This window comes from Chelmon rostratus, chromosome 19 (genome assembly GCF_017976325.1).
Source record: "Chelmon rostratus isolate fCheRos1 chromosome 19, fCheRos1.pri, whole genome shotgun sequence".
NCBI lineage: Eukaryota > Metazoa > Chordata > Actinopteri > Chaetodontiformes > Chaetodontidae > Chelmon > Chelmon rostratus.
This window is the reverse complement of record NC_055676.1, coordinates 15,278,725-15,306,159: the sequence shown is the minus strand read 5'-3', so window position 1 is coordinate 15,306,159 and position 27,435 is coordinate 15,278,725. Positions and strand designations below refer to the sequence as shown.

The window sequence follows — 27,435 nt, the reverse complement described above, 5'->3', positions numbered from 1 at the left end:
TATAGACTGGCCTACACGCTAGATTAGTAGTATTTAATCGTTATACTCTAGATCTTTAAAAGCTGAGTCACATAATGAAACATGTTTAATCTTAATGAAGCTTGGAACTGTTTGACCCTGAATGCATCACAGCTTTCTCCATGCTGATGCCCCGCTGCATGCATTTTTGCATTTGCTTTTGCCCCTCAGGCAGCATGAGTCAACCACTGGGCAGGTGTGGGCACAGGTGAAACCAAGCACGCGCTCCCATCCGTGGTGCGTTCAGGGGTAAAACAGCTCCATGCAGAGAGGACAGGAGGCTGAAACACTGCTCCTCAGTGGCTGACGCTACTTTCAAAACCAGAAAAGGACAATTAAAAACACGTCACGTGCGTGAAACGTGTCACACCCTCCTTGCCCTTCCTCACCACATCCGCCGCTCTCGCGCATTAGCGACTCCCCGGCGCGTGACGTCATTTCGGGGGCGTGGCCGTGCAATTTTACGGCGTGTTTGCGCAATACCTCACTTCCTCAGCAGCTGCCATTGCTGTGGTGCGCGAGGAGCGAGGGGAGGGGAGTGGAAGAGACGGTGGCGAAGAACCGGAGACGAAGGGGGGAGGGAGTGACAGAGAAGCGGAGCGGCTGAAGGAGAGAAGTAGAAAAAAAAAGGTCAGCCATCCCTGGAGGGAAGCGTTGTGAAGGGGCCGCAGACAGGGAGGAAGCGAGCGAGGAGGCAGGCAGATTAGCGGCGCTTCTATGGCTCAGTCGGCTGCTAACGGTGTGGACCAGGATCTGGCCAGCAAGAGGCTGCACTCAAGGTAGGACCCGAGGGGGGCACATCGGCGAAAAGGCGGGGATGGGGGGTCCAGTCTCGTAGCCTGTCCTTGAATGGCTGTCAGGAGGGACGGGAGGGAGCGGCTGAAGGCGCAGAAATGACGGAGAATAATAACAGAAGCTGCCAACTCCGCTAAGGAGGAGCCAGGCAGGCGGAACTCGACTAGCCAGCTTTCAGTGATTTTTAAAAGCTCGAGACCGAGCCACGGCTGCAGCCAGAGCCCGGCTCCAAGCCTCATTCCTGGCTCGGGTCGTTGCGCTGCTGTGGCTGGAATGTGCAGACAGAGAGGAGCCTCGGATGATGTGAAGGTTTGGGTGTGTGTGTGTGTGTGTGTTGGAGGGGGGGGCACGCTGTAGCAAGGAGTGTCCAGGTTGGACCCTCTGACAGCACACATGGCACCGGTTGAAACGCGCCAGGTGGTGCGCAGAATCAGCATGGATGAAACATGCACATAACGTCCTGTGTGGCAAGGCAGATTTGAATGGCAGCATCTGTCAAAATGTGGCCAGTTTGACCCGCTTTTTTGCATACATGACAATCATATTCCAGCTCATGTTCTGTCCTCTCCTGTCATATTGGTCATATTTGCATGCCAGTTTAAACTTTTAGCTGTCTTTCAATGCCAGCCCCTAACTAATATACAACATCTCACACTGTGGTTACTCAGTTTTGATGTTTTGTTGCCTATAAACTTTGACAAAATATTGTAAAGTGCCCATCAAATTCATGTTGTGTCAGACCAAGAGTCCAAAACCCAAAGAGATTAATTTCACTATCATATTTATCCAATAAAAGCAGTTGAGACAAAAAACAAGACATTTTTTGCCTGAAAAATCAGCCATTGAAGCTGCAGATTGATTTTCTCTCCATCGATTAATTCACTAACCCCCTCAGCTGTATGTATACGTGTGTCTCCACAGATGCACCGATTGGTCCGTGGGGCCGTTCCAGCTGTGGTGTGCCCTCGTGACATGAACCATCTCACGCACCACTAATCAGACGTTGCTGACGCTCGTGAGAGTGATGCGTGTCTGTTTCTACATTTTGACATTTTGAAACGTGTTAATCACTCTAACGCTGATTATATCAGGAGCCCACCACGTCTTTGTCAACCAGTCAAGTAGAATTGATCAGATATACCACCCACAGATTGTGCAAACACTAATTATGCTTGGAAATGATGCATCTAGTAAGGGCATGGTAACATTTACCAAAGAAGTGGTTTGAGGGCAGTGGTTTGTTGTAAGTCAAATCAAGGTAATGTAGTAAAAGTTAATAGCTTGCTAATTTGTTTTTTCGGGGACATATATCAGTTCTAATTGTGCATTATAATAACTGCTTTGAAGCTTATTGTCTGTGACAAAGAACAGACTGCGAGGAATGTTAATGACTGTTGAGTTGGGGAGTGACATTCATAAGCCCTGCAAGGTTGTCTCTCTCTCTCACACACACACACACACACACACACACACATAAATATAAATATATAGAGTGACTCACATGCTGGTTATGATCATATGGTCAGCTCTACTCTCTGATTGCTTTTCCTCTATTTTACAAACACACAAGTCACTACATGACCTTTCTACAATGAGGGCTGAAGGTGTGTGTGTGTGTGTGTGTGTTTCTGCATGCTTATGTATCTTATGAGGAAACACGATGAGCCACAAACGGATATTATCTCTGTGGTCTTAGTCAACAGTTCCAATAAAATGCTTTTTTTGTTAGGACTTTTGTTCCAGACATTGATTGTATTTATTAGTTGTTGCTAAACTGAAAACAGAAGGGTAGAAGTAGGGCTTCAACTAACAATTATATTCATCAATGAGTAATCTGTCAATTACGATTAGTTGTTTGATCTATAAAATGTCAGAAAGCGATGATTCCCAAAGCCCAAATGGATGTCCTCAAATGTCTTGTATTGTCCACAACCCAAACATATTCAGTTTATTAAGTCATAGAGGAGTAAAGAAACTACAAAATATTCACCTTAAACAAGCTGAAATCAGAGAATTTGACCTTTTTTTCCCTTCAAAACGACTAATCGATTAGCAAAATGGTTGCAGATCAATGTAATAGTCCTTATTTACACATGAAGTGACATCAGTCAGCTACAGAATTGCTTAAAGTGCAGAATAATTATCAGTCAGAAGGAGGTGTCCTTTAACGTCGCCTCGTTGTGAGGAAGAATGAATGCCTGACACTGAAAGAGGGCATGTCATTAGATCCATGGCCTTCACAGAGATCATATCAAGGATGTTCACACATCCCAAATCTCTAGCAGCAGTACAATTAGTCATGCCTAAATGTTATGCTGTGTTATTTTCTCTTGGTGTTTCTGAGGACGGTGCAGGATGATATCGCCCTGTTAATATTTCCACAGATAACAAGGTTGGGAGAAACTGAATCGTGGAAATGAAAGAAAAAAAAAAGCAGTTTAACACGAGAATGAAACAAAAGGAGAAAGAAGGAGACAGCTCCGGCCTAACTGAAGGAGACATGCACTGCAAGAGGAAAAAACATTCCTAGAGAGTTTCTCTTTGGTTTCCCTGACAACTAGCCATGGCACTCTGTAATTATGGCTGGATTACTACTCTGAGCACAGAGTTTCAAAGCTAGGCCAAGAATAATGTAGAACCCTGAATATGGAATAAGGGAAAGAAAATGAAAAGAAAGAAAGAAATGCAAAAGAAAATTTTTGCTTATTTTTTGTGAAGAAATACATTTTAATTATATTACATCGTCAGGATTTAATTGGTTAGGTTTGATTTTTAAAATGTGCATTTTTTAACTGGATCGTGTTTTCATAACTCCCTTGCACTTTATTAATAATTGAATAATAATTAATAATATGTATTAATAATAATTACAAAATAAATGTCTCATATTCAGCATCATGCCAGTTATTAAAACATAGTAATTAGGTACAGTCATTAGTTACCTCATTAAAAAGTAACTAAATTGCTCCTGTGATAAGTAACCTTTTAGTTACTTTTTAAATGTCTGCCTTGACATGCTGCTATTGGTAACAGTGTTGTGTGACATGATAAAAATGTCATATCCCGAAAAGGTAATTTCATATCCAGATAATTATATAGGTGACATATCATGATATAGAACATTTTCTGTAAATTCAATGAATAGATAGTTTATATGAAATGACTGCATGGAAAGTAATTTTAATGATCCACTATTGTGCTCTCTGTTCTCCATTAATGGATAAATAGTTTTGTCTGTGAGATGCCAGAAAATATGGAAAATGCCTGTTAAAATGTACCACAGTCAATTTATTTTGGCGTATTTTATTCGACTAACAGTCCAAAACCCAAAGATATTCATCTTACGCTCATATGACAAAGAAAACAATCAAATCTTGGCATTTGAGAAGCAAATGTTTGGCGTCTTGACTTGAAAAATGTCTGAAACAATAAACCCACCGTCAAAATTTCTTTTCAGTCACCGAGCTAATAGATTAGTCCATTAATTGTTCCAGCTTTAGTCGTAAAAAAAGGAATAGGTAGATCAGATCCTATTTACTGTATTGAGAACACTCCCATGACTATTTCAAGCTGCTTGAAAATGCGCATGACCTGTTTAGTGCACACGGCATTGCCCTGAATCTTGTTTTGCACCTCGTTGTCTTAGAAAGGAAAAAAGTACAGAATCGCCTGCAAACTGCGATATGTTGAAACGTGTGGGCGTAGTAGTTTTAGACAGTGTTCCTACCCTATCCTAGTCCAGCTATGTAGCCTGGTTACTGCGGTATGCTTGGGTTAAGCAGCTCTAATAATGCACAAAAGCTTATTTTTGGGGATACGCAATAATATGGGCACATGGTCACTATCAGCTAATGAAGGCTTTCAATGAAACATTTGTACCAGCCTCAAATGAACCTTTCTGCTGATATGACAAAATTGCAACAATCCAATATTGTACATAGCTCGTGAGTTTTCACGGAGGTTTTATTTCACCAGGCCTTTAGAAAAGCTGAATCATGATCGGGAGGTTTTCAGCTCGTATGTTCAGCTGAATGTGTTGCTGCTTACTGTCCGTTTAGATGCCCAAATGTAACCCTAGCCTCAAGTTTGTTTCCTCTTTGCATCGTCTGCAGTATAACCTCTGTGTGGCAGACGAACATGATGTTCATGTATTTATCAACAATGAATACATTGTGATTCATGATTTGACAAAGGGTCATTGTTCAGATTGTACTGTTTTCCACTGAAAGAACAAACATGGCACAGTTCGGCTTACACACAACATCTTAACTCCCTGAAACCTGTCCAACATGTTACATGCGCTGTGCGCTGCCATGGCAACAACCCTGGGAGACTGTCTGTTAGACCACAGGCAGGCTATTATGGGATGAGTGTCTCCCAGGCAGACCAATTAGAGTGGTAATCAGAGGAGAGAATGGCAGACTGTGCTGCACAGAGCCATTCTTACGCCAACCGCAAAGATGGCAAGAATGAAAGTCACTTTGTTGAAAATCCTGCCATGGAGCGTTGGCCTTTTTCTCTCTTTGTTTTGTTGTCTGCTTGTCCACAAATGTCTTTCTCTCACTCTCCATCCCTCCTTCTTTCATCCGTCTCTCCGTCTGTCCGTTAGCCCTCGAGCTAGCTCTCATGCAGTACCTTTGGTTTACTGACTTGGATCAAGATGAGTGATGATGTATTGTGGCCTCTAACTTTACAACTGCACAGCTGAAGTTATTTTTTTAACCATGTCGCCAGGCGCTTTTAAGGCTACACCCTCTTTCCACAATCTGTTTTACAATTTAGGGTTTTACAGTTTGGTAGAGGTTTCCAGAGGCCCCTGCAACATCTGCAGCTGGACTCAGTGTCCTCATGTCTTCCTCCTCATCCTTGTCTTTACTCCTTTTCACCATCATGCTCTCATGAAGACTCTGCACCGATATCCCTGCAAAGCCTTAGCATCTACCTTTGATTGGAGGGATGCTCTGCTCCAATTTGTTCGATGGAAACAGTTCAGCCTCTTCTGTTGTGTAGTACCTCCATCCTGTACTCCTTCCACCTGGCATTGCACAACACACAGCCCCTGCCAATCATGAAAATTCTCACCATTGGCTTCCTGTTTTTGTCAGGCTGAGTCGATGGTATGAAAAGCAAAGGATGCAAAGGAAAGCAACACCTCATTTGTATTTGTATTTGTAGTATGTCTGGGAGGACATGCTGACACCTCGTGTGCAGCATCAGAAACAACTGATGCTGAAGGGACACAGTCTTTACAGCTGACTGCATTCAGTGTCGCCTACATCATGGATATGATTGCTCAATTAGAAACATATTCCCTCTGTAATCTCTTGTAGCTGCATTGACCTTGTACCTTTCATCCCTCTGGCTGCCGCCATTAGTGCCTGCTCCACTTTCCTGTCTTGCACTGAAGAGCAGCCTTGGCGCAGTCAACGACTTTGTGGGCTCTGCTTTGATGGCTCGTTCATATAGTGGAATTATCAACATTTCTGGGCTTTTTCCCACTGAATGATTTCAGAGCTGCAGGGTTTCCCCCACTGTTGCAGCAGCAGTTGTTGCTATTTTAAGTCCCGCTTGTTTAACGCCAAGCAGATGACGTTGCACATTGTATCTACAGTGGTCACCAGTCCCATCCACTTTCCAGACTGGTGACTTTCATCCATTATTTACAGCTCACCTTAAAGGTGTTTTGAGTACTTTCACTTTAGTTGTAGGCATTTTATGACTTCATATATTTTTAATGTTAGTTGTCACATAAAGCCTTGCTGTCTAAACCAGGCTGAAAGGATAGTACCATTAAAGGCAAGAGCTTTGGGTAATATGGCAGTACATACCGGGAGAAAATATGAATTTGTCTATCAGAAAATTTGGCATACTATTAATGTCAACATCTGTCCCTTTAGTATCCATGTAGTGGGCTTTGTTGTAATTCACTAGTCAGGACAGTGTTGAATTCTTACATGATTTTTGCATAAATGTGAGTATTAAATTCCCAGGATTAGTCTTTCATCAACAGTTTCTTTCAGAATAAAATTCTCTCTTACAATATATTAATACCACAGTATAAAATGACATGTCCCGGGATGGAGGATTTTCCATTTTGCACACTGCTAGAGAGTGATATAAGCAACAAAGGGGGAAAAAGCTAAAAGACCATCTGCTCTGGACATCTGGACGTTGCCACAATGAGTTACTCTCAAGGTCAAAGGTTTTTTTTTTTGTCAGATCAAAGAGGACGTGCTTCTCTCTAGTTATGGTCTCAGCCTGCGGTATCAGCATCTGTTTTGGGGAGGTCAGCACTTACTGTATGTCTTTTTCACAGGAGGCCAACAAAGGATGTGTCTAAAAGCTGGCAAAATAGTGTCTTTTTCTGAGAGGAATACAACACCTCATTTATTCTGATACTGTGGTAATCTCATTGAATTAGTAAACTTTGTAATAATTAAAAAAATATATATACTCTGGCAGGTATTTACATATCATAGCAGGAAATGCACAGGTGTAATTGATAAAATGGCTAGTGGCTGCATTCCATTTATCTATTTCAGTGGAAGTGTCTGGGCATTGTGCATGCTGCCATGGCGTACTGACATACCTACATGGAACGGAGCAATTGTTGATGTTATCAGTTTCACCTGTGGCTCCTGCCATCTGTGTATATACGTGTCTGGTGTTTCCATGCTCTAACCCTGTCTACAGTCACAGCAGGCTTAGCTTGAGCACAGGTACAGCAGAACAGCACTGGAATGCGTTCGGGCACAGTGTTGAGTGTAGGTCACCTGCATTCTAGCAGTGTAAAAATATGCTTTGGGTCTTGCTTACCAAGTTTGAGGTTTTTTTTCTACATCCATCATATTTCCTTTAGAATTTGTGAATCCACTCAACTGAACTAGAACTTTAGTTCAGTAACCCCTGTACTCAGTGAAGAATATGCATGCAGTTTAAACATAATGGAAGTCTTGTACTAATTGCTACATTATTTGTTGCACGAGGAGTTAGAATCAAAATACCTTTAAAGCTTTTTACAAAGAAATACCAACCTGTTCTCATTCCCAGACTGTCAAATGCAAATGTGTAGATACCCTTTAATGTCTACATTTACATATGCGACATAAGTTAAAGGGAAACTTAAGTCTATTTTTCAACCTGGACACTATTTTCCAGTGTTTCTGTGTATGACTAGTGGGGACAACAATTTCTGAAATTAATCCAGTATTGAGCAGGAGTGCTACAACCAGCAGCCACGAAACCAATTTCATTATAATAAGTGAAGTGTCTAATAACATGGATAATATGGAAAGGAACCTACAGAGAATGTTTCTTTACTCACAAAAACAACAGACCAGATCAAGCGAAAGGTGAAAAAGAAGGATACAAGCACTTTCATTGGATGTGCATTGATGGTGCGCAGTTGCTGGAGGGACAACATTGCAGCCCGTTTCACGGTTGCCTGCTACAGCGCTTTTGCTCAAAACTGGATCAGTCTCAAAAGTTGTTGACCTCATTATTCACTTACACTCAAAAAACATGGCAAAACAGCGTCCAGGTTGAAAAATACTGAAGCTTTCCTTTAAATATGTTAAATATGTTATGTATGTGATATTACAGACGTGACGTTGCATTTGTGGCATTATGAACGTGATGTAAGTTATGTAAGTATGTAAGTTAACTTCTGTAGGTCAGTTAAAATAAGTCAACGTTGACATTTGGTTTCAAACAGGACATAAACCCTAGGTGAAAGTCCTGTGTTTTACCCAACCATCTCCCCCCAGTGCAGACTTATTCACTCTTTATACTGCGTCTCATTGCTCTGAACGTCTAATACTGCCACGGATGGGTTTTGCATTGGAGTTAGTTGAAAGCCCACTGAGGGGCATACAAAACGTCAGTATTTGATGACCGGGGAATGAGTCAGTCTTGAAAAACAGACAAATAGCATGAACATAAATTAAGAGTTCTCATCTATGCATTGGTTTATTTTTAGTGAAAATAACTGAATTGAATATATGCACTCACATGACATTTATAGGCCCCTTACCGCCCCTTTACTCACAATCGTATTTGTCTTGTCTGGTGACCTAATAATGTTTCTGCCAGTGTCAGCAGATAGTTGGATTAGTCTGGGCCAATCAGTGCACTGTGTGGTTTCTACCAAGGAGGTGCAGGTCCCTGGATTAGCAATTGTCTCTGTCGCTCATCCTTCCTCTCTGTCTCTCTTTGGGACGTATTGCTCTCGCTGTGTGGTCACTGACTGACCTCCTGCTCTCACCCAGAATGTTCCCTACATTACACCCTGCCTCTTTTAAACCGTGACCTCTGATGGGAAGGCAGAACAATGGATCTCCCTGTTGCAGCTGGGACAGGTTGAAGAGGATCACAGGAGAGGACGCATTTCTGTTGGGGACAGTAAGACCTTATTGACCGAACAGCAACAGACAACTCATCTTTCTTTATCAGATTCAGTTGGATCGGTGAAACATGGCGTCTGTAGACTTTTTAAATTAACGTGTTTTGCTAAGAGATACGGATGAAACTTGAACTACTTATTTGTGGAATTTTCTCCAATTCCCTCCTGACTGGCTTGACTATGGGAGCACAGGGTTCGCCATTCAGCTTTTGGAACGTTCTCGAGGACTCGAAAAGCAGATGTGATTCTTGGCTGGTCCTGGACTCAGTGTAGAAATTCCAGTTGGATTGTGTCCAGGTTTGCTGTAGCATTGCTGACATTGTGGATTATTAGGGAGTAATTCAATGGACAATATGGACTGGGAAATTGGAAATCTCACCTCAATTAGCTACATCAGCTGATGTCACTTAAAGTCTCAGCACTGATTTATCAGGGATAGTGAAGTGCTTGAATGGACTGCAGTCTCTACGTTAAGAGTCGCTCATTTCTTTTTGACTTGTGGCTGATCTCTAAAACTTGACCTCATGGCTTCTGAGCCTTGCCCTCTGACCGGAGCTGAGAGAGCTGTGTGTAGACTGGTCCACCACGGACCCCGACCTCAAGCTATGCTAAGGCCTCTACACTTGGAGCTACAGGTGTATGTGGACAAAACACGAAGCAAGCAAAAACACAGGTACTGCTAGAACTCCTGAGAAGAACCAGTTCTGTGGTTGTTTTGTTACTAAGCGCGCAGTGTTCTGCAAACTAAATGACCTCGCTGAGCACACTGATCCTAGATCAGGACAAGTTGAAACTGACCAGAAGATCACAACGGTAATGCAAATTGCTGTTAATTACCTGTTACAATAAATCCCTTTGGGCATTGAAACATACCTACTGTTGCAATTACAGTCATGTTTTTAGCAGCAGGAAGACAGACGGTTTGAGTGCAAGTGAAATGACGTAACGTCGCTTGTATGCTTAACTCAAAGAAAAGGAGAACAGGTAGATTAAAAAGACATAAAAGCAGCATAAATAGAGAGTAGATAACTCAGACATGTCTATGGGATAGGAGGAGTGTAAAGAAGAGGAGGATGTGAAGGTTTTTTAATGGGCCCGTGCAACCAGTGAACACTTCTGCTAAACCTGCAGGTGAAGCTACATATGGTACACATCTCTTAGCTGTACTTTTTGAATGGTACCATTTGTAAAACAGATTACATTCAAGGATAATCCTTGCTTAACTCTACATTCTAGTGCCTTATCTGGAATTTAGAGTTGCAACCAAATTGGCTGGCCTTTAGTTTATCCTGGATTATGCGATGAATCTGACGTGTATACTTTCTGCATGCGACTCACTGAGGAGGCCTTGTCTTGCCTCTTATGACCACAATTCATCAGTATTTCGAGACATGATTCTTTTGTCGCTTGACAGTCTTCTCACAGAACACCTGGTTTCTGATTTATTTTGAACAAACATCTAAAAAGAATCGTCGATCTATGCAGTTTTTATCCTCTAACCATACGATGCTTCATTTCACCAAATACCGCAGAATTCGATTGAATAGCTACAAAATTAATATTCTGTTTGCATTCCCTGAGTCAGTGTTATTGATCCAGCAGCTGCCATGGGAACCAATGCATAAGAAGTGGTTTGAAGCCTCCTCTTGACTTTGCTTTGATAGTTATTTCTGTAAAATGGTGCTTCTATTATATTTCAGCTTAGTAATTTAGAGGAGCAGAGATGCACTTGAGTCAATATGTGTTGACACAGAAACGGCCACCTTTATTGATTTGCTGATTTCCCCATGTTTACATAGCTTAACAATGTCAGCTAATTACTCAAAGACACAGCAATCAGCCACAACATTAAAACTGCCTGCCTAATATTGTAAAGAACGTTGGTGGTGGATCCTTTGGGTCCCCTGGGTAGCAAGGCGGGGCCTCCATGGAACGGACTTGCTCCAGCGTATCCCGCAGATGTTCAGTTGGGTTTGGATCTGGGGAGTTTGGTGGCCACCTTGAGCTCTTTGTCATCGTCCTCGAGGTATTCCTGAACAGCTCTTGTTGATGTTGCGGGATGCATTGCCCTGCTGGGGGGAATTATGTTACCATGAGTGCTTGTACTGGGTCACAGCAGTGTTTAGGTGGTTGGTATGTGTCAAAGTCCACACGAATGCCAGATTTACCAGCAGAACATTGCATTGTAACGAGATGATCAGTTTTATTGACCTGTGAGTGGTTTTAGTGTTGGGTCTGATTGGTCTATAGCCAACCAATGACACAAGCAAACTGTGTCTTTATAAATCAGGTTAACAACAGGCTGCTATGTGCAGTAGTGAGCCAAAAGTGCAACACCTTTTCATGGTGCTCATCTTAGAGCCTTAAACTCAGTTGCTAGGGCAACAGTCTACATATATGGCTACAGACTTTGTTGTCATGGTTATACTGGCAATTTGTTCCACACCATGAGAAGATGTTGCCACTGTAATAAGAGTCCATACACTGTTCGATGTGTGGTAGTGCTCATGCAGAGCTTTCCATCTTTCCCTGTATGCATGTGTGTGTGCACCTTTTAGGATGGAGGCCTCCTGCCTGGAGTTGGCCTTGGAAGGAGAGCGACTGTGCAAGGCCGGAGACTTCAAAGGTGGAACAGCGTTTTTTGAGGCAGCCGTGCAGGTCGGCACAGAAGACCTGAAGACCCTCAGTGCCATCTACAGCCAGCTGGGCAATGCCTACTTCTACCTCAAAGAGTATGGCAAAGCCCTGGAATACCACAAGCACGACCTTACTCTGGCCAGGTAAGCATTGTACCTTTCTAGGCTAAAAGAAAGGATCAAGTTATCGTCTGTGACAATGAAAAGTGAGGGGACTTTCATATAGTACCAATCCACTGCTACCAGCCATATATTTAGCTTATGTGAGTAATCCGGTCCCCTGCCGTGAGTGCAGCTGCTACTTCAGCAGGGAAGTGATCAAAGACCCAGGGGAGATTTACCTTGTTACATTACAGTCTCACCAGGCCCACTGGGACCTGGTCCTAAGAAGGAAGCATCCAATTAGAAATGTACTCGTCAGCATCTCCCAATTAAACCGTGTTACAGTACCTTAATGGCTACCGTTTAACTAAATGCTATTAACATAGAAAATCTGTAGCCTTTGCTCGCACCTCTGAACATCTGAAATGTGTTCATTTGCTTCCTCAGAACAATAGGAGACAGAATTGGAGAAGGAAAAGCCAGTGGAAACCTTGGTAACACATTAAAAGTGTTGGGGCGCTTCGATGAGGCTGTTGTGTGCTGTCAAAGACATCTGGATATTTCTCAAGAGCAGGGCGATAAGGTAACATGTACCCTTTCTTTTTGTGTAATATGGTTTATTTACTCCTTCAGCTACATAAAACCTACAGAATCTGTATTGAACATTTGAGACACTTTACATGAGATTGCGCGCACAGTATTTTTATACCTCCGAGTGTTTATCTAAGCATCATGAAAGATGCACAATATTTTGTACAAATTAAATGTCTCATCATTGTAATAATTTTTGAATAATTTGATTACATGTTACTGTCAGTATATGTGGATGCCTGTAATTTAGACGAACACACACAACACACACTGCAAAAAGTCAAGGACGACAAGAAACCCATTAAACTGAGTGAAGTATTATTTAAAATAAGCAAAATTATCACAGATTTACCGACAGAACAGGAAAATTTCAGATATTTTTAGTTGGATTTCACTTTTTGCAGTGCAGCCTTCTGTAAAAAACAACAAAACTAAACAAATCATTCTATGTAATCGATATATACACATATCTTTATCTACAGAGAGATGTTTCTGCATCCCTTGTCACTCTTTTTTAACCTTTCTTCTCTTCTCTGCTTCTGTATTGTCTGGTCGTAGGTTGGCGAGGCCAGAGCGCTGTATAACATAGGCAACGTGTTTCATGCGAAAGGCAAACAGCAGTTGTGGGGCTGCACCCAGGAACCAGGGGACCTGCCTCCTGACGTCAGAGACACACTGCAGAGGGCCACCGGCTTTTATGAGTATGTATTGTTGAGCAATTAACAGATGCAACAGATGGATGTATTCAACAGAAAGGGTGTTAAAATGGATTAATGCAGAAAACTCCCAAAACTCCTAAAACGACGTGCAGAAATCTTGTCCCCCTTTGGCTATTCTTGAATACATCTGTGCCTTTGTGGCACATCTGGATTGGTTCTGGTTGCAAAAAGAAGTCAGATTGTATGCAAGCTTGTGAGAAAATGACCCTACTTCTCACTTGATTTATTACCCCACCAAACATTTTCCTTATGAGTTTATGGTCCCAGTCGCTAGTTTCAGGTCTTCTTCAACACAGCATGATGTTCATTTTGTAAATTATGGTCCCATTTAGAGTCAAATGGATGATAAAGCAGGGTAGTAGCTAGGAAGCTTTAGGGCGTGGCTACATTGTGATTGACAAGTCATTACCACGGCGTGTCCTTAGGTTCTCTGTCAGATCCAATCAGGATAGAGATATAACAGTGCGTATCCTCCTCAGCTCCACCCAAATATGATCACTCTGTCCACTATTTTAATACAGTCTGCGCTCCAGACTTGATGTGGCTGCCGTGTGTGTGGCAGGTGTGTTTGATCCATACTAACCGCTCTTCTTCCTCATACAGAATAACGTTTACTTGAATTTGCCACCTTTCGTTGTTTCATGTATTCTCACAATTCCCTCACTGATTAATGCTTAAAAACAACCCCACAGAATGCTGCCGCTGTCATTCTTAACAGCTGGGATGCTGTGACGTTTCATGGCAAGTCGTGTCGGTTTGAACAGAATCTTACTTCACATTGTTGCTGCAGATTTCCTTTTATTTTCATCAGACCACAGAATAATTTACTCCGCGCTCTCTGTGTCTAATATGCCGTCGGGCAAACTCCAGGCTCATGTTTGCCTCTCGGTTAAAAGCGGTTCCTTTAGGCTTGTCTGCCTCGTAGCCCAGTTTTGTGAAATACTACACCGACGGCTGTTCTTTTGACAGGATCTGCTCCCACAGCTGGAGAGCTCTGCAGCTTTGTCAGATCTTTGCTTGGGTTGCTCAGTTTCGTTGAACAACAGGCTTTCACGAAGAACGTGTTCCCTTGCAACAAAACAGAAATATTATACACATTTTATTTCAAAATCAGGTGTTTCCAGCTGAATTGGTCACTAGACACTCAAAGGCATTTAAGGGAAGTTAAATGCATTTCGTGTTAATTTGGAGGGCCTTTGCAAAGAAGGGAAAACCTTAATTCATAAATCACATATCAGGAAATACTAGGAACACATATGTCACACTTAAAATTTGTGGTCTTATGCATGTGTAGATCAGTGTTGAGCTCTGGCTTAAAATGAAGTGCAGCAAAATGCAGAAAAAGTGGCGGCGTTAAGTACTTTCTGAAGGTGCCTGAGAAAAAGGCAACTGATAAAACCATATTAGTGGCTCATCACAGGGCATATGTTATATATTATGCAAAAACAACCCATTAAGGGTTTGCTTTGTGTATGTCATAAGTAATCATAGTAAACATATTTGATTGTTTTACACTAATATTAAAAAATGTATTATGCACTTATTTTTAGCTGTTGTCTAATGTTAGTGAATTACTGGTCGGACAAATTCAATGAATGAAATTGTTAACATTTACACTAACAATTGACTTTAATATCACACATACTGCTCCTAAATTGGTGTGTGCTTATGTCTGCAGGATGAACTTGTGTTTGGTCAAAGAACTTGGAGACCGAGCTGCTCAGGGCAGGGCCTATGGGAACCTGGGCAACACCCACTACCTGCTTGGAAACTTTGTGGAAGCGATCAAGTTTCATCGTCAGGTGAGAAATTTGAAATGTTTACCGGCATCGTATCAGCACCTCAAGTGCATGGATAAGAGATACCAGCCTTGTTGTTGTTGCGAGAACAGAACGACGACCTTGCGTCGTCAGTGCGACGGCCCGACTGTGCTTCTGGCTCAAGGTCGCTCACCTCGCTGCTCTCATGTGGACTTATGTGGAGTAACTTTCTGATATTGCGCTGGAATGCACTGTAACATACATGTTAAAAAGTGGTTTGGGGGGTGTTTTGATGACATGTGCACATGCTGTGTGGCCATGATGTCCGAGCCAGGGATCTTTGAGTGTCCTCCCTGAAGCACATGCTGTGTGGCCATGATGTCCGAGCCAGGGATCTTTGAGTGTCCTCCCTGAAGCCACTTGAGCTTTTAGCTTTTAGGTGTCGTTAGACTACAGTGCTGTTCATTTCGGTGTAGAAGGAGGTTATGTGCATTTGCTTTTGTTGGAAAAGATCTTACCTAGTTTGCCTTGCACGGACTTCAGCCTGACTAAAATTTTACATGCAAAGTAGCAAGACTTGCCGGCGCACAGCCAGTTTGAGAGCGGCGCAGGGACTGACTTCTCATTCAAAAATGATTTTCTTCTGTCATTGCATTGTGCATGTTTTTTGTATAATTACAGTCTGATTTAATACAAACAGTTTTTCATGGGATCACAATCCACCTCCCTGCACCATCACACTGGGTGCAGACAATGATGGCCTGTCTTAGAAAAGAAAAAAAGATTATTGGTTTCTTGGTGAATCACTGGCAAGCATGGCTACAGGCTCTCTCTCCTCATGTTTCCTGTCACTCTCTATTGTAAACCACTTGCTTCCTCAAGAGAGAAGCCAGTCTCTCCTCTGTTTCCCATTACAAATCTATCAGTGTGCCATGCAGGGGAGCGCCGGAAGAATCACAGGAGCTGATTTGATACGCCACTGCTGCAGCATCACATCTTTTCATGGGACCGTGTGTCCAACAGAGCATGCAACTTGAAATTGTAAAAGCCTTTGCTTGTGCATGGAGTCAAAAAATAAATAAATAGATCAAAGTAAGGGAAACTGACATGAGAAGTTAACATTTTCTGCCATTCAGCTGCTAAAATTAAGAGGCTGTTTATTCTGTTGACCTTTCTGCTCTGTCTTTCAGAGATTATCCATAGCCAAAGAGTTTGGGGACAAAGCGGCAGAACGGCGAGCCTACAGTAACCTGGGCAATGCCCTGATATTCCTGGGCCAGTTCAACACAGCCACTGAGTACTACAGGTGAGGAACGAGGAGAGTCTGACATCTAGTGGAGGGAAGGTGAAGTGCTGCAATTTCAGCAAAAGAAAAAGTTGACTGCAACACAAATAAATATGAAAAAATAATTCTGGTGCATAAAACAAGAACTTTTAAAATCTGAAATTGTATTTTTATTTGAATTTTTTTCTTTCCTGTAGGAAAACTTTGCAGCTGTCCAGGCAGCTGAGGGACCAGGTGATGGAGGCTCAGGCCTGTTACAGCCTTGGAAACACCTACACCCTCTTGCAGCAGTATGAGAGGGCGGTAGACTACCACCTGAAACACCTGTACATAGCCCAGGAGCTCACTGACAGGTAGTCTGAGAATGAGCAATATATAATGCATACAGTCAAACATGCACAGGGACAGTTTTTAGCATTTGCCTGTATGTTCACGTGTCTTCAGAGTTGGCGAGGGCCGTGCCTGCTGGAGTCTGGGAAATGCGTACGTGTCTTTAGGGAACCACAAACAAGCTCTCCACTATGCCCGAAAGCACCTGGACATCTCAAAAGAAGTGAGAGAAAAGCTTCCGTGGTAAATTTAAGGCTTCTTGCATTCAACCTAATTTGACCCGTCCGGCTTTATTTGCCTCTTTGTTTCTTCCTCAGATTGGAGACAGAAACGGGGAACTGACAGCCAGAATGAATGTGGAGCAGCTGATGGAGGCTCTGGGGGTCAATGAGAGCGACCTATCGCCCTCTAGCTCAGAGTTTGAGATGCAAGGTGACACTAAAAATCCTTTTTACCTTTTTTTGTGATGCTGGCAGGCAGCTGTTTCCCCCTGTTTCCAGTCTTTATGCTAAGCTAAGATAGCCGGCTGCTGGCTGTAGCTTCATATTTAACAGACAGACGAGAGAGCGGTATCGCCGTCCTCATCTAAGTTTATGCAACACAGCAAATAATTATTTATCTCAAAATGTTGAACTATTCCTTTAAACAAAAGCAGCATATCTACAAATCCGCAGAGTGGGCGAGTCTGGCAGTAGAGAGCCCTTCATTTACTGCATGTTTGTCATATTCTCTGATTTGAATGTTAGTAATGGAATAACACTGGAAGCCCCTTATTATTACTATGTCGTTAAAACACAACATTGTCACCGTTCCCACCAATTATACTTGTTCCGATAATGTGATAATGTGATGTGTGTGAACAGAGTTGGGCTCTTTTTGCTTCAGTGTTACCCAAGAGCTTTTATTTAGCTGTTTTAACAGTGAAATGACCATTTATTAAATCTATTAGTCGGGTGTATTTGTTATCATTTAAAAGCAATGTGAGCATTAGCTTAGAATTTCAGATGGGAAACATACAGTATGCTAAACCATTGTACAAGTATGATCTTATAAAATAATCATTTATTTGCACATAATACTTGAAGTCCTCTGAATTTAGGTTTACTATAAATTGAATTTTGTACATTCATGTTTGCGTCTCTCTTTATGATTTACTCTGCTGTAGATTTCACATAATATAGAACATTTAGGTTCATATACAACCATAGGTTTGGTCAGCAGAACAGAGTCTTGTGGTGCCTTCGCTGACTGTGGGACTACTCAGTGAACTTTAGGTCACTTTGGGCCATCGTTGTCTTCTCCACCACTGTTTTAGGTGCACTCGTGTAACCTGCATTTCTTTAATGTTGTGTAAGCAAGTCGCTTTGTTTCCTTAGTCATGGCGAGGGAAAGGCTGCGGCAGATGAAAAAACCCAACTCTGTGTGTGTGCTTGTTTTTGTGTGTGTGTGTGTTAGAGTGTGAATGTAAAACAGAGTCTGTTTGCACTCTGTAAACTGCGGTTAAGAGAAGCTGTCTCGGCGCTATTCTTGCCCTTCCATCTCTCAGAAAAGGGAACACCAAATAACGGCCATGGAGCTCTAGGAAATATCTTTTATCAGGAGTTTTAAATGTAAAAATTGACTTAGGGCTTTAGTAAATGGCCATTTATCATTTAAATCTCATTTATTTTAAAGCTACAGATGACAGACTTTAAAAAAGAGTTTTTAAGCAGTTTGTAGATTCTCTTGCTCTTTTAACTTCAGTGATTGACAGACATAACATGTGCAGGCTTGAGTAAACTAACTGGAATACTGTGCGTGTACACAAGCTGGCCATTTAAATGTAAAACTAACTTAAGGTGAGACAGACAACACACATAGACGGTGTCTGTGTTACGTCTGAACTGAGACTTAATGCGAGAGAAAGCAAAAGTGTATATTTTGGGGGTAACATGAAGATTCTGGTATTTCCGGCCAGTAAAGGTAGATAGCTTGTCTGTTTCAACATTATCCTGAAATAATACGATTATTATTCTAGATTATTGGGAGCCCTATAAACATACAAATGCATCTTGGAGAAACTGGACTATCTTTACCTGCACAGTCAGCCTGGCTCTGGTGTGATGTTTGCGTTCATGAACCCTCCTCCGGGCAGAAACTCACACCCATGTCCTACATTTCCCTCTCTGGTGCAGAGCAGGCAAACAGACTCTTATTCAGATTGTTTGCTCAGTTGTCCGCCCAAACCGCATATCACACGGAGCATCATGGGACCAATGCTGACATGACAGGCTGCAGCAGGGAAAAGACAAAGAGCGTCTTGCACGCTCGATTTGATTTTAGACTCAGCTCTGAGAGATTCTCCAGGTGCGAGATGCTTTAATGTACTTACTCCTGATTTTTTTTTTTTTTTTCCCGCAGGAGCAAGACCCAAATTCACCAAGAGAAACAGCATGGACAGTGTAGAACTGTGGAAGTACTCTTCAGATAAGGTGATTTCTCACGTATTGGTACGAATGTGCCTGTGAATGTGATCCTCTCCCCTGAGGGTTAGCAATCCTGCTCTAACAGCATGTTCTTTCACTGCAGAATGGTGAGAACCAAGACTTGGAAAGCATACCCAGGAGATCCAAGAGCCAGCTGTCACAGCCAGGTAAAAGAAAAGGCTATCCTGACAGCCAGTCATCAGACGAAAGGCCGTGGTTGGACTCTCCTGTCGACACAGATGACATCACTGTGCAAGTCCCGCCTCCTGTGCCAGTGAGTAGCTGAAGCTTCGTTTTCGTATTAGCTTCCTTTATTTTCTGATAAACTCACTCCAAATTATGTTCCTAATGCAGTGCCAGGTGTAAGTTGACCTCCACATAGAGCCAGGCTAGCTGTTTTCCCTTGTTTTCAGTCTTTTTGCTAAGCTAAGCTAACTGCCAGGTGGTGGTAGCTTCATAAAACAGGAAAACAGCTATTCCTTTAAAGATTTCTTGTAAACATCCATTTTTGGCTTCATCTTACAATTTTTATGTATTTGCCTGTTCTGAAATTCTGCTCATATTGTTTACTGATTTTTAATTCATGTAGATTAACCGAAACTGTGATTATGAAATCCAAGTTTTGTATTCTCCGATGCCACACATTACTGCACTCATCCAGCTGTCCATTTTCCAGTGAAGCACGTGTCAAAATACAATACTCCTCACTTTTGAAACTTAGTGACTGCACTTTAGTTCATAAAAAGCCGAAGGATAAAGAACTAAATGTAGGTATTTTCCTCTTAATTTTTCGCTGACAGAAGGAAAAAAAAAAAAAAGTCTGCTGACGCTTTAATTTCTATGTCATGCCTCAGAGGGTTAGCCAGCCCACCACAATGTGTAATATCAGCCCATAGTTCACATTCGCTGTAAATCTAAGATATGCCCACCTTTTAATTCAATCACTGAGGGCCCACCTGAGAAAAGATGGGTGTAAATTTTCCTCGTAGAAAGCATGAAGGAGACCTGAAATGCTGACGGCTGAATTCACTTAACTGCTTTTTCCATTCTTGCCTGTTCAACCCCTGTCCAAAGTGTCTTCAGGGCTTCTGATTTAAAGAGGGAATGAGAGAGATTAGAGAGATTAAAATGGGAACATTTCCTTTAATTTCCCATGAGGTTATACAGTATAGCATAAGAAGTCAGATACAGTGTGAAAGGTGTCTTCTCATTAAATACCAGCGGTGCTCCATTTGCTGTGAACTAGATTGTTAACGAACGGGCCATTTTGCAGCTGTTGAGTCCCCACAGCACCGATTCACGTCGGGGGTCTGTGACAATGCTAATTGTTGTAATCAGCGATCTGACATGGAAGAAAAGTGAAAATTACTGGCCTGCATGATGATAGTTCATCGCAAGAGGCCGCAAATAGCGCCCAGGGCTAAATGCTGGTAATCCCGATGACACTGGAGCGTAGCCCTTTTCAAATCTGCCAACCTTTTCAAGACGTTTCTGAGCGAGAACTCAGAGAGGAAGCCACCGCGTGATGTCATGACGGTGTATTATCAGGGACAATGATTAGTTATTAAGATGAAGGTCACATTCCAGCATTGTTATTTCTTATGAACCAGTTGAAATCAACCTTCAGACATCTCAAGAAGCAATGCAGATCGAAATTCTTTCGATCTGCTTTAGGTTAGTTTCTTTGGTTTTCTAGATTGATGCATGTCCATGAGGCTGTAATGACACATAGTTGACAAAACATCCTCTCCTCAAGGTTCACTCACTCACTTGTTTTCCTAGTTTTCGACTGTATCACATGGTCTTCATCAGCAGAATAATCATACAGATCGTCATCTGACAGACTTGTGGTCATGCTTGTGGCTAAGATGTAGACAGAGGTTCATTACTGTGTTTCAAGGCTGATTGCTGATTGGCTGGTGGATTACTTTTTAACTTTAGGTACAGTTTTTTGCGCCTGTACAGAGTATGATAACAGATTTAACATTTGACCATTAGTTACGCCCCACTTGTTACTGCTGCTGCTACACCTGTCATACCCTACATATGGAGTTTACAGTGATAACGAATCAAATCTGAGCAATTTTTGAAATGATGATTTTGATTTCAGACAGAGGAAGACAAAAGCAAGTTTCTCACGCCCAGCCAACGATGATAGATTTCATTCGCTGCAATGACATCTGTTGCTAACAGAGTTTATCAGCTGCTACCTGATACCGCTGATTAAGCTAACGTTAGCCCCACGAGTACCGCTGACTATTGTAATTTCTCCAGCTGACTCATCTTAAAAAAACAACAACCCTGTAAAAGGGTCTGAAATATGCAGTGGCTAAGCTATGCTAAGCTAAAGCACTGAGGCTGAAGCTGCATGTCCCAGGCTAAGGATCAGCATCCTCACCAGCTGATGATCCACGTTAAAGACATGCAAATAAACAAACAGCATCGTTCTTATACTGCAGAGTCGAGCTGGTTAGTCCTTGTACTTTATGAATGATGAGGGAAAAGCTATGATTGGACGGTCGCAGTGTGTTAGCGAAGTGTCCATTCATGATTCTTCCTTTTAAATGTTCTGGAAGAGGTTTATGATCTAGGAAACACTGCCTTTGTCTTTTATCCTCCTCCACTCGCACACTCACTCCCCCTCTCCCTTTGAGCTTCCCCACCTCGCACTCTCTTTCTCCCTCTCGTCTTTCTCTCTCAGCATAATCACGTGTCCCCTTTCTCTCTTGTTCTGTCCCTCTGGCCTACTTGATTAATTGGACAATACAGAGAGGGAAGTGAGGAGATCCGCACAGAGACCATGGGGCCAAGGACAGAAACTGCTAGGATCGGTGTGCAAACAGCGAGTGAATAAGGAAAAAGAAAAAGTAAAATTCAAAAAGCCACCGCTATGAATGGTCTATCATGGGGCTTTGTCATGTGGCTTTTGAAGAATGGAGTGGTGACGTTGGCGGTTCTTGTCACTGTTTGCATGCAATTTACTCATAACTGCACCCCTGCGCCCATCTTTCCACCCCTTTTCTCCTCTCCCTCTCTGCTGATAATGTGACCTTGATCACAGAGCTGCTACCCTCCCCACAGGGTCAACCCCCCCCTGCTTCCCATAATGAGTTGTTTTCCCACAGTGGGTGAGCGGGACAAAACATGGCCTGCAGGATAGAGAGAGAGAGAGAGAGAAAAAGAGGGAGGAAGAGGGAGTGGATGGTAGAGATTCAAAGACGGCTGGAATAGAGGGATAGAGGAGAGGAAATGAGAGGGAGGGAGTGGAGTACAGCAGGGGGGCAGAGAGAGAGAGAGAGAGAGAGTGATGTAAAGTGGTGGTTGAAAGAGGTGTGAGCCAGGCGTGTGGATGGAGGAAGAGGGGAGAGAGAGCTCAGAGAGACATGAGAGAGAGAGAGCGGGATAGCTAGAGGACAGAGAAGAAGCGCTGCTGGTAAGATGATTCACTTCTGTTTTTAATAACAACACGATGCAGAGGACTTCAGAGGTCATTAACTCTCTTTCCCTCCACATTTTGTATTTGCAGTTTTCGGCTGTTTTTTTTTAACTCCGTCTCTCAGGGAGTTGGCGAAGTGTCAGCGAGGAAACTTTTTTTTGTGATAGCTAGCAAACGTTCTGTTCTGTCTTGTCTGAAGCATGGATTGATTTTTCCAAAACAAAAGTTGCAAGAGAGAAGATTCCTCGAATAGAGCTGAGTGAAATCGGGTGTCTGCTGACCTACTTCACATCTCGCTGCAAGGCGAAGCGATTTTAACTCCATCCACTAGTTGGTATTAAAGGTGACGTATCTTATTCTGGCACATTGGTAATCTTTTGATTGTGATTGGTGCGTTGTTACTGGGGTTGGTTTGTCAAGGCGCGGGAGAGAAGTACGGTTAAAAAGCTTTTATAATGGAGAATGTTACTCTGACATCATCTCCCACTAACCTGCTTTGGGACATCACAAATCGCTTTTACAAAATAATTCATTTTTTCCTAAAGTGTGAGATGCCTTGTGTCCTAATCCATCGTTAGTCCAGTTAATTAACATTTAGCCCAGTTTAATGTGTAAGAGGACACATAATTCAACATGAAACAATATGCCACCATGATGTTTTGAACTAATCTGTGTAGTGTTGTTGAATCTTTTAATCTAAGAATTACATTTTTGTTCATTATATTTATCACACCTCTATTTTATACAGTATATTCTAATAGTGCTTATTCATGTTTAAGCACTCCGACTTTTTCTCGTAATTCCAGCATAGGTAGCTTTATTTTAACAAGCTGAAAATGAGTTTAGATATTTTCCTGGTTCATTTTAAAGTTTAAAGGAGGTTTTAACTGCTTTGTGATGCATGGTGTTGAAGACAAAACTCCTGACCTTCCCAGTTTTAAAGCTTTAAAGGAAAAAGGGGGAGCAGGGGCCTGCTTCAAGGAGCAGTTTTGCTTATTTTCCTGGTTGTGTTTGCATGTTCCAGATTTGAGGAGGGTCCAGGTTTTACTCTGCAGAATAATCCAGACGTCTCAGTAAACCTGCTTCTTGGAGCAGACCCCAGACATTTCTAAGTAGAGCCGTGGAAATTTACAGGATAAGTTGGAGGAAGTGCAATTCAGCCTGTTTTTTAGTTTATTATTTTGTTCAAAGATACAGCGAAAAAGTTGTATTGTTTGCATTTATCTGATAGTTGAATGAGTTTGGTGGCACTTTCATAAGTTGTCAGACAATTTCAGCGGGCCAGCAGCGTAGCTTTTATTTTACTCTGTGTGTGCACATCGTTTTACTGCTGCTGTCAAGGGGGTGAGCTGTCACTCGGTGTCATAACATCGTAGCCTGATGGCCAGGATATTTCAGTGGCAGCAGTATCAGACATAATAAATTCCACATCTGCTTTGCTGGCGCAGTGTGATTTGTAGCTAAAGCATTTTTCGTGTATTTGTCATCCTCTTCAGTTTCAAAGCTTGAACACATTAGCCGGGCTGTGACTCTGGGAGAGGGAGCATCAGCCGCTATGATGTGAGAGAGCGCCTCTCGGTGTTATCTCAGAACAAACAGAGCCCTGCCGGAGGCTGACCAGCAGTCAGGCCGGAACACAGAAAAAGCATTCAGTCAATCAGTGATTGACCCATTGATCTGCTGATCATTGATTAGAGCTATATGCTCATTTCTAGCACTGCCACAAGGTTGGTGCTGCTTGTGTGTGTTTAAACCAATGAAGAACTTTCAAAATAACAGTACGTAAGTGACGCCGTGTACAAGTTAAATATTTCCATCTGATTTTATAGGGTGTCCCTATTTGGGCCATTTTACTTTATTTTTACATGACATTTCATGATATTGTACCACCTTCAGTATCTAGGCCAAGGTAATCTCACCAGGAAGGCCATCCCTTGTGAGTTAATCAGATTATTTTTTGTCATCAACAAGCCGGCCATCTTGAAAATCCTCATCCAGCACATACTGGCATCGAGTGAATTATTTTATCTGCACATCGTCGTGCTTAATAACACTTAAGCAGCAGAAAACTAAACTAAAAGTTTTCACTTTTCCCTCCAGAAGCTGGGCCGTGACCCGTCCGATGAAGACTGCTTCTTTGACCTCCTCAGCAAGTTCCAGAGCAGCCGCATGGACGACCAGCGCTGCCATCTTGATGAGCCACAGAACGGAGACAACGGAGAAGGTGCTGCGAACTCCGTGCCGTCCCTGAACGAGATGATAGGTTGGTCGAGAACAGCATTCACATACCCGCTCGCTCATTTGTCGGCTATTTTAAGAGAGCATCAGATATATTTACACTCCGCCTTCTCTCTTCTCGTAGATCCCGCGATCACCACCTCCCCCCAGACCGAGGAGCTGTTCGATTTGATCGCTAGCTCTCAGAGCCGCCGTCTTGATGACCAGCGGGTGAATGTTGGTAACCTTCCAGGCCTGAGGATCACGCATAACAATCTCGGACACCTGGTGGGCGAGGGAGACCACCAAGAACCCAGCGATGACTTCTTCAACATGCTTATCAAGTGCCAGGTAAGGCTACATTTCACATACGGCAGGAACTCAAGAGCTTAATCCTCTTAGATTCTTATTATTAGTTTAAAAGACTTTGGAGACTGTTGTATAGATTCAGTGGTCCCTTTTGCCTCAGCACTCTAAGTTTATGAATCTTCCCGACTGTAGTCCTCAAGGATTGATGATCAGCGGTGCTCCCCGCCAGAGGCAGGCCCCCACGCCCCCACAGTGCCTGACGAAGACTTCTTCAGTCTAATCCAGAGGGTGCAGGCCAAGCGTATGGACGAGCAGCGCGTCCAGCTGCCCGCAGACGACCAGGACGGCCCTCAGTCCCCCGACCCAGAGCCACCCGGTGGTCTCTCCAGCTAGGACTTGGCGAAGAACGCCGCACAACTCCATGTCAAAGAAAATGAAAGCGGAAGGCGTGCAAGAAGCGTGAGCCGACATTTGAAGACAGCACTTGAAGGGTGAACTAACAAGATTTTTAATAACAAGACAAATTCCATGTGCAATAGGTGGCGCGCCGTCAAATGTTGCTTGATGTGTTATGTTCTTAATGTGTGTAAATATAACAAGAAAACAAGCAGAGTTTAAGCTGGGTGGTGAGGGGGAAGATAAAAATACTTTTGGGGTGACATGACAACAACAAACGTGAAATATGTACTCAATCTAATGCCTTAATCAGCATTTTTTTCCAGACTCAAGATTGTATTTCCTGGTGTCAGACGTGTTTTGTAGAAGCACATGATGGGCATGCAGTGTAACCTGGACAGACACGCGGAGACCTACAGCAAGAAGATTTACTGACAGGAACAAAGTTGATGAAAACAGCAGAGAAATGACAGATTTGCACTGAAATTTGAACCAGTTTTATAAAGACATGAATGATAATGTATATACTAACTGTCTTCAGGTCAGTTCTGATCAATGCTGCTGTTATCATTCAATTTTTGAGGTCCCCGCCTCTAAGGGAAAAATGGTGTTATTTGTGCTGTAACAGTATTCGGGATGTCCATCCAGTGTTAAACAAACTGCTTTGGTCAGTTTAAACTTTCCACTGACTTCATTTTTTTGACTTATCCAACAGATTAAGATTCATTAGAACTGACAAACTGAGTGAAATATGATTTTCCACATAAATTATATTTCTGTGCATTTTTGCATTTATACAAATGCATCTTTTCACACAGTATGCAGTGGCAGCGGCAGTGAAATAGCTGCTTATTCTATAGGGTGAAGATTAAAGTTGTGGAACAATTCAGGCTCCAGTTAATGTTTCTGCTTAGCTTTTGAAGTAATGCTGTCTCCTGCCCACAGTGTTCTTAACATCTGATAACAGACTACTGCTTACTGCCATTATCATTATTATCTTAACACAGAAGAAGGAGCTGAAGGAAAAACGGATGTGTCATATGAGGGATCTAATACCTTGAACAATATTGAAGCACTAATTCTTTTTGTGCTGCTGGTGTGCTGCCTCCCTGTGGTCAAAACTTTGTATTACATCTGTGAAATGCGGCGCGCGGTCCATTCGCCTCCCTGGAATATTAGTAGAACAGTGTAAGAATAATTTTACGATACAGTGCAAGTATGCCGATCTTTCCTCTGGTTCCAGCAACAATGTTTTGACAACGTGTGACATAAATGTGGAGATTTTTGCAAATCATTTTATCTGGTATCATTTCACGGTATCTGTACATTTCTATCCATTTGTTGCAATGAAATTTCCAAAATCAGACTTTGAGACATTTTGCTGTACAGTGCATCTGTATAATGGTACTGTACAAAACCTATTTGACTTTACCTATGGGCTTGCTATTGATTCAGAAGTAGTGCATACCTCATTTTTGTACCTCAAAGCTTTTGAACCTTAGAGATTTTCTGAATGAGGGTGGATCATGTACCAACATAACCACTATGAATGGTTATGTTAGATTCATCTGTCTTTGATAAACAACAGATTGGGAGCTGAAGTTAATATTTTCTTTTTCTGTGAATTAACATTTTTAGAAAGTCTCGGTACGCTTCTATTTGTCTCTCGCCATAATTTGTACATATAAATATATTTTGTATTTATGTTCCATTTGAGGACATGAATATGTCCCCTCATGCTTTTAATAAAATGTTTCAGATGTTTCTTTGGGCTCTGTTTTTATTTACTTTTGACTAAATGACGAATAGGGAAGCTTTTGTAAAGTTTGCAAACATGAATTCCTCTTCGTAAGTTTAGGAAAATCATTTGACTAACACTGATCTCTAAAGCACGGACAGATTATATTCCAGTGTACTGAAAAATTATTCCTAGACCTACTGAGAAATACACAATCAGTTGGGTTTCCCAAGATCT

General features: G+C 42.3%; 1 protein-coding gene across 2 annotated transcripts; it reads left to right on the top strand.

Annotated features, from left to right (window-relative positions):
* Positions 1–585: 585 nt before the first annotated feature.
* Positions 586–27,224, top strand: gpsm1b (G protein signaling modulator 1b). 2 transcript variants are annotated; one of them, XM_041959991.1, is made up of 14 exons: positions 586–797; positions 11,773–11,994; positions 12,400–12,535; positions 13,102–13,244; positions 14,941–15,064; positions 16,213–16,328; positions 16,505–16,660; positions 16,752–16,860; positions 16,955–17,069; positions 19,038–19,108; positions 19,206–19,376; positions 24,642–24,801; positions 24,901–25,106; positions 25,257–27,224. In XM_041959991.1, exons 1-14 carry the CDS (start codon positions 736–738, stop codon positions 25,455–25,457), a joined length of 1,992 nt encoding a protein of 663 aa, XP_041815925.1. In that variant the 5' UTR covers positions 586–735; the 3' UTR covers positions 25,458–27,224. The 2 variants fall into 2 exon arrangements, with proteins under 2 accessions (XP_041815925.1, XP_041815924.1); XM_041959990.1 differs by having other exon boundaries at positions 24,639–24,801.
* Positions 27,225–27,435: the final 211 nt, after the last annotated feature.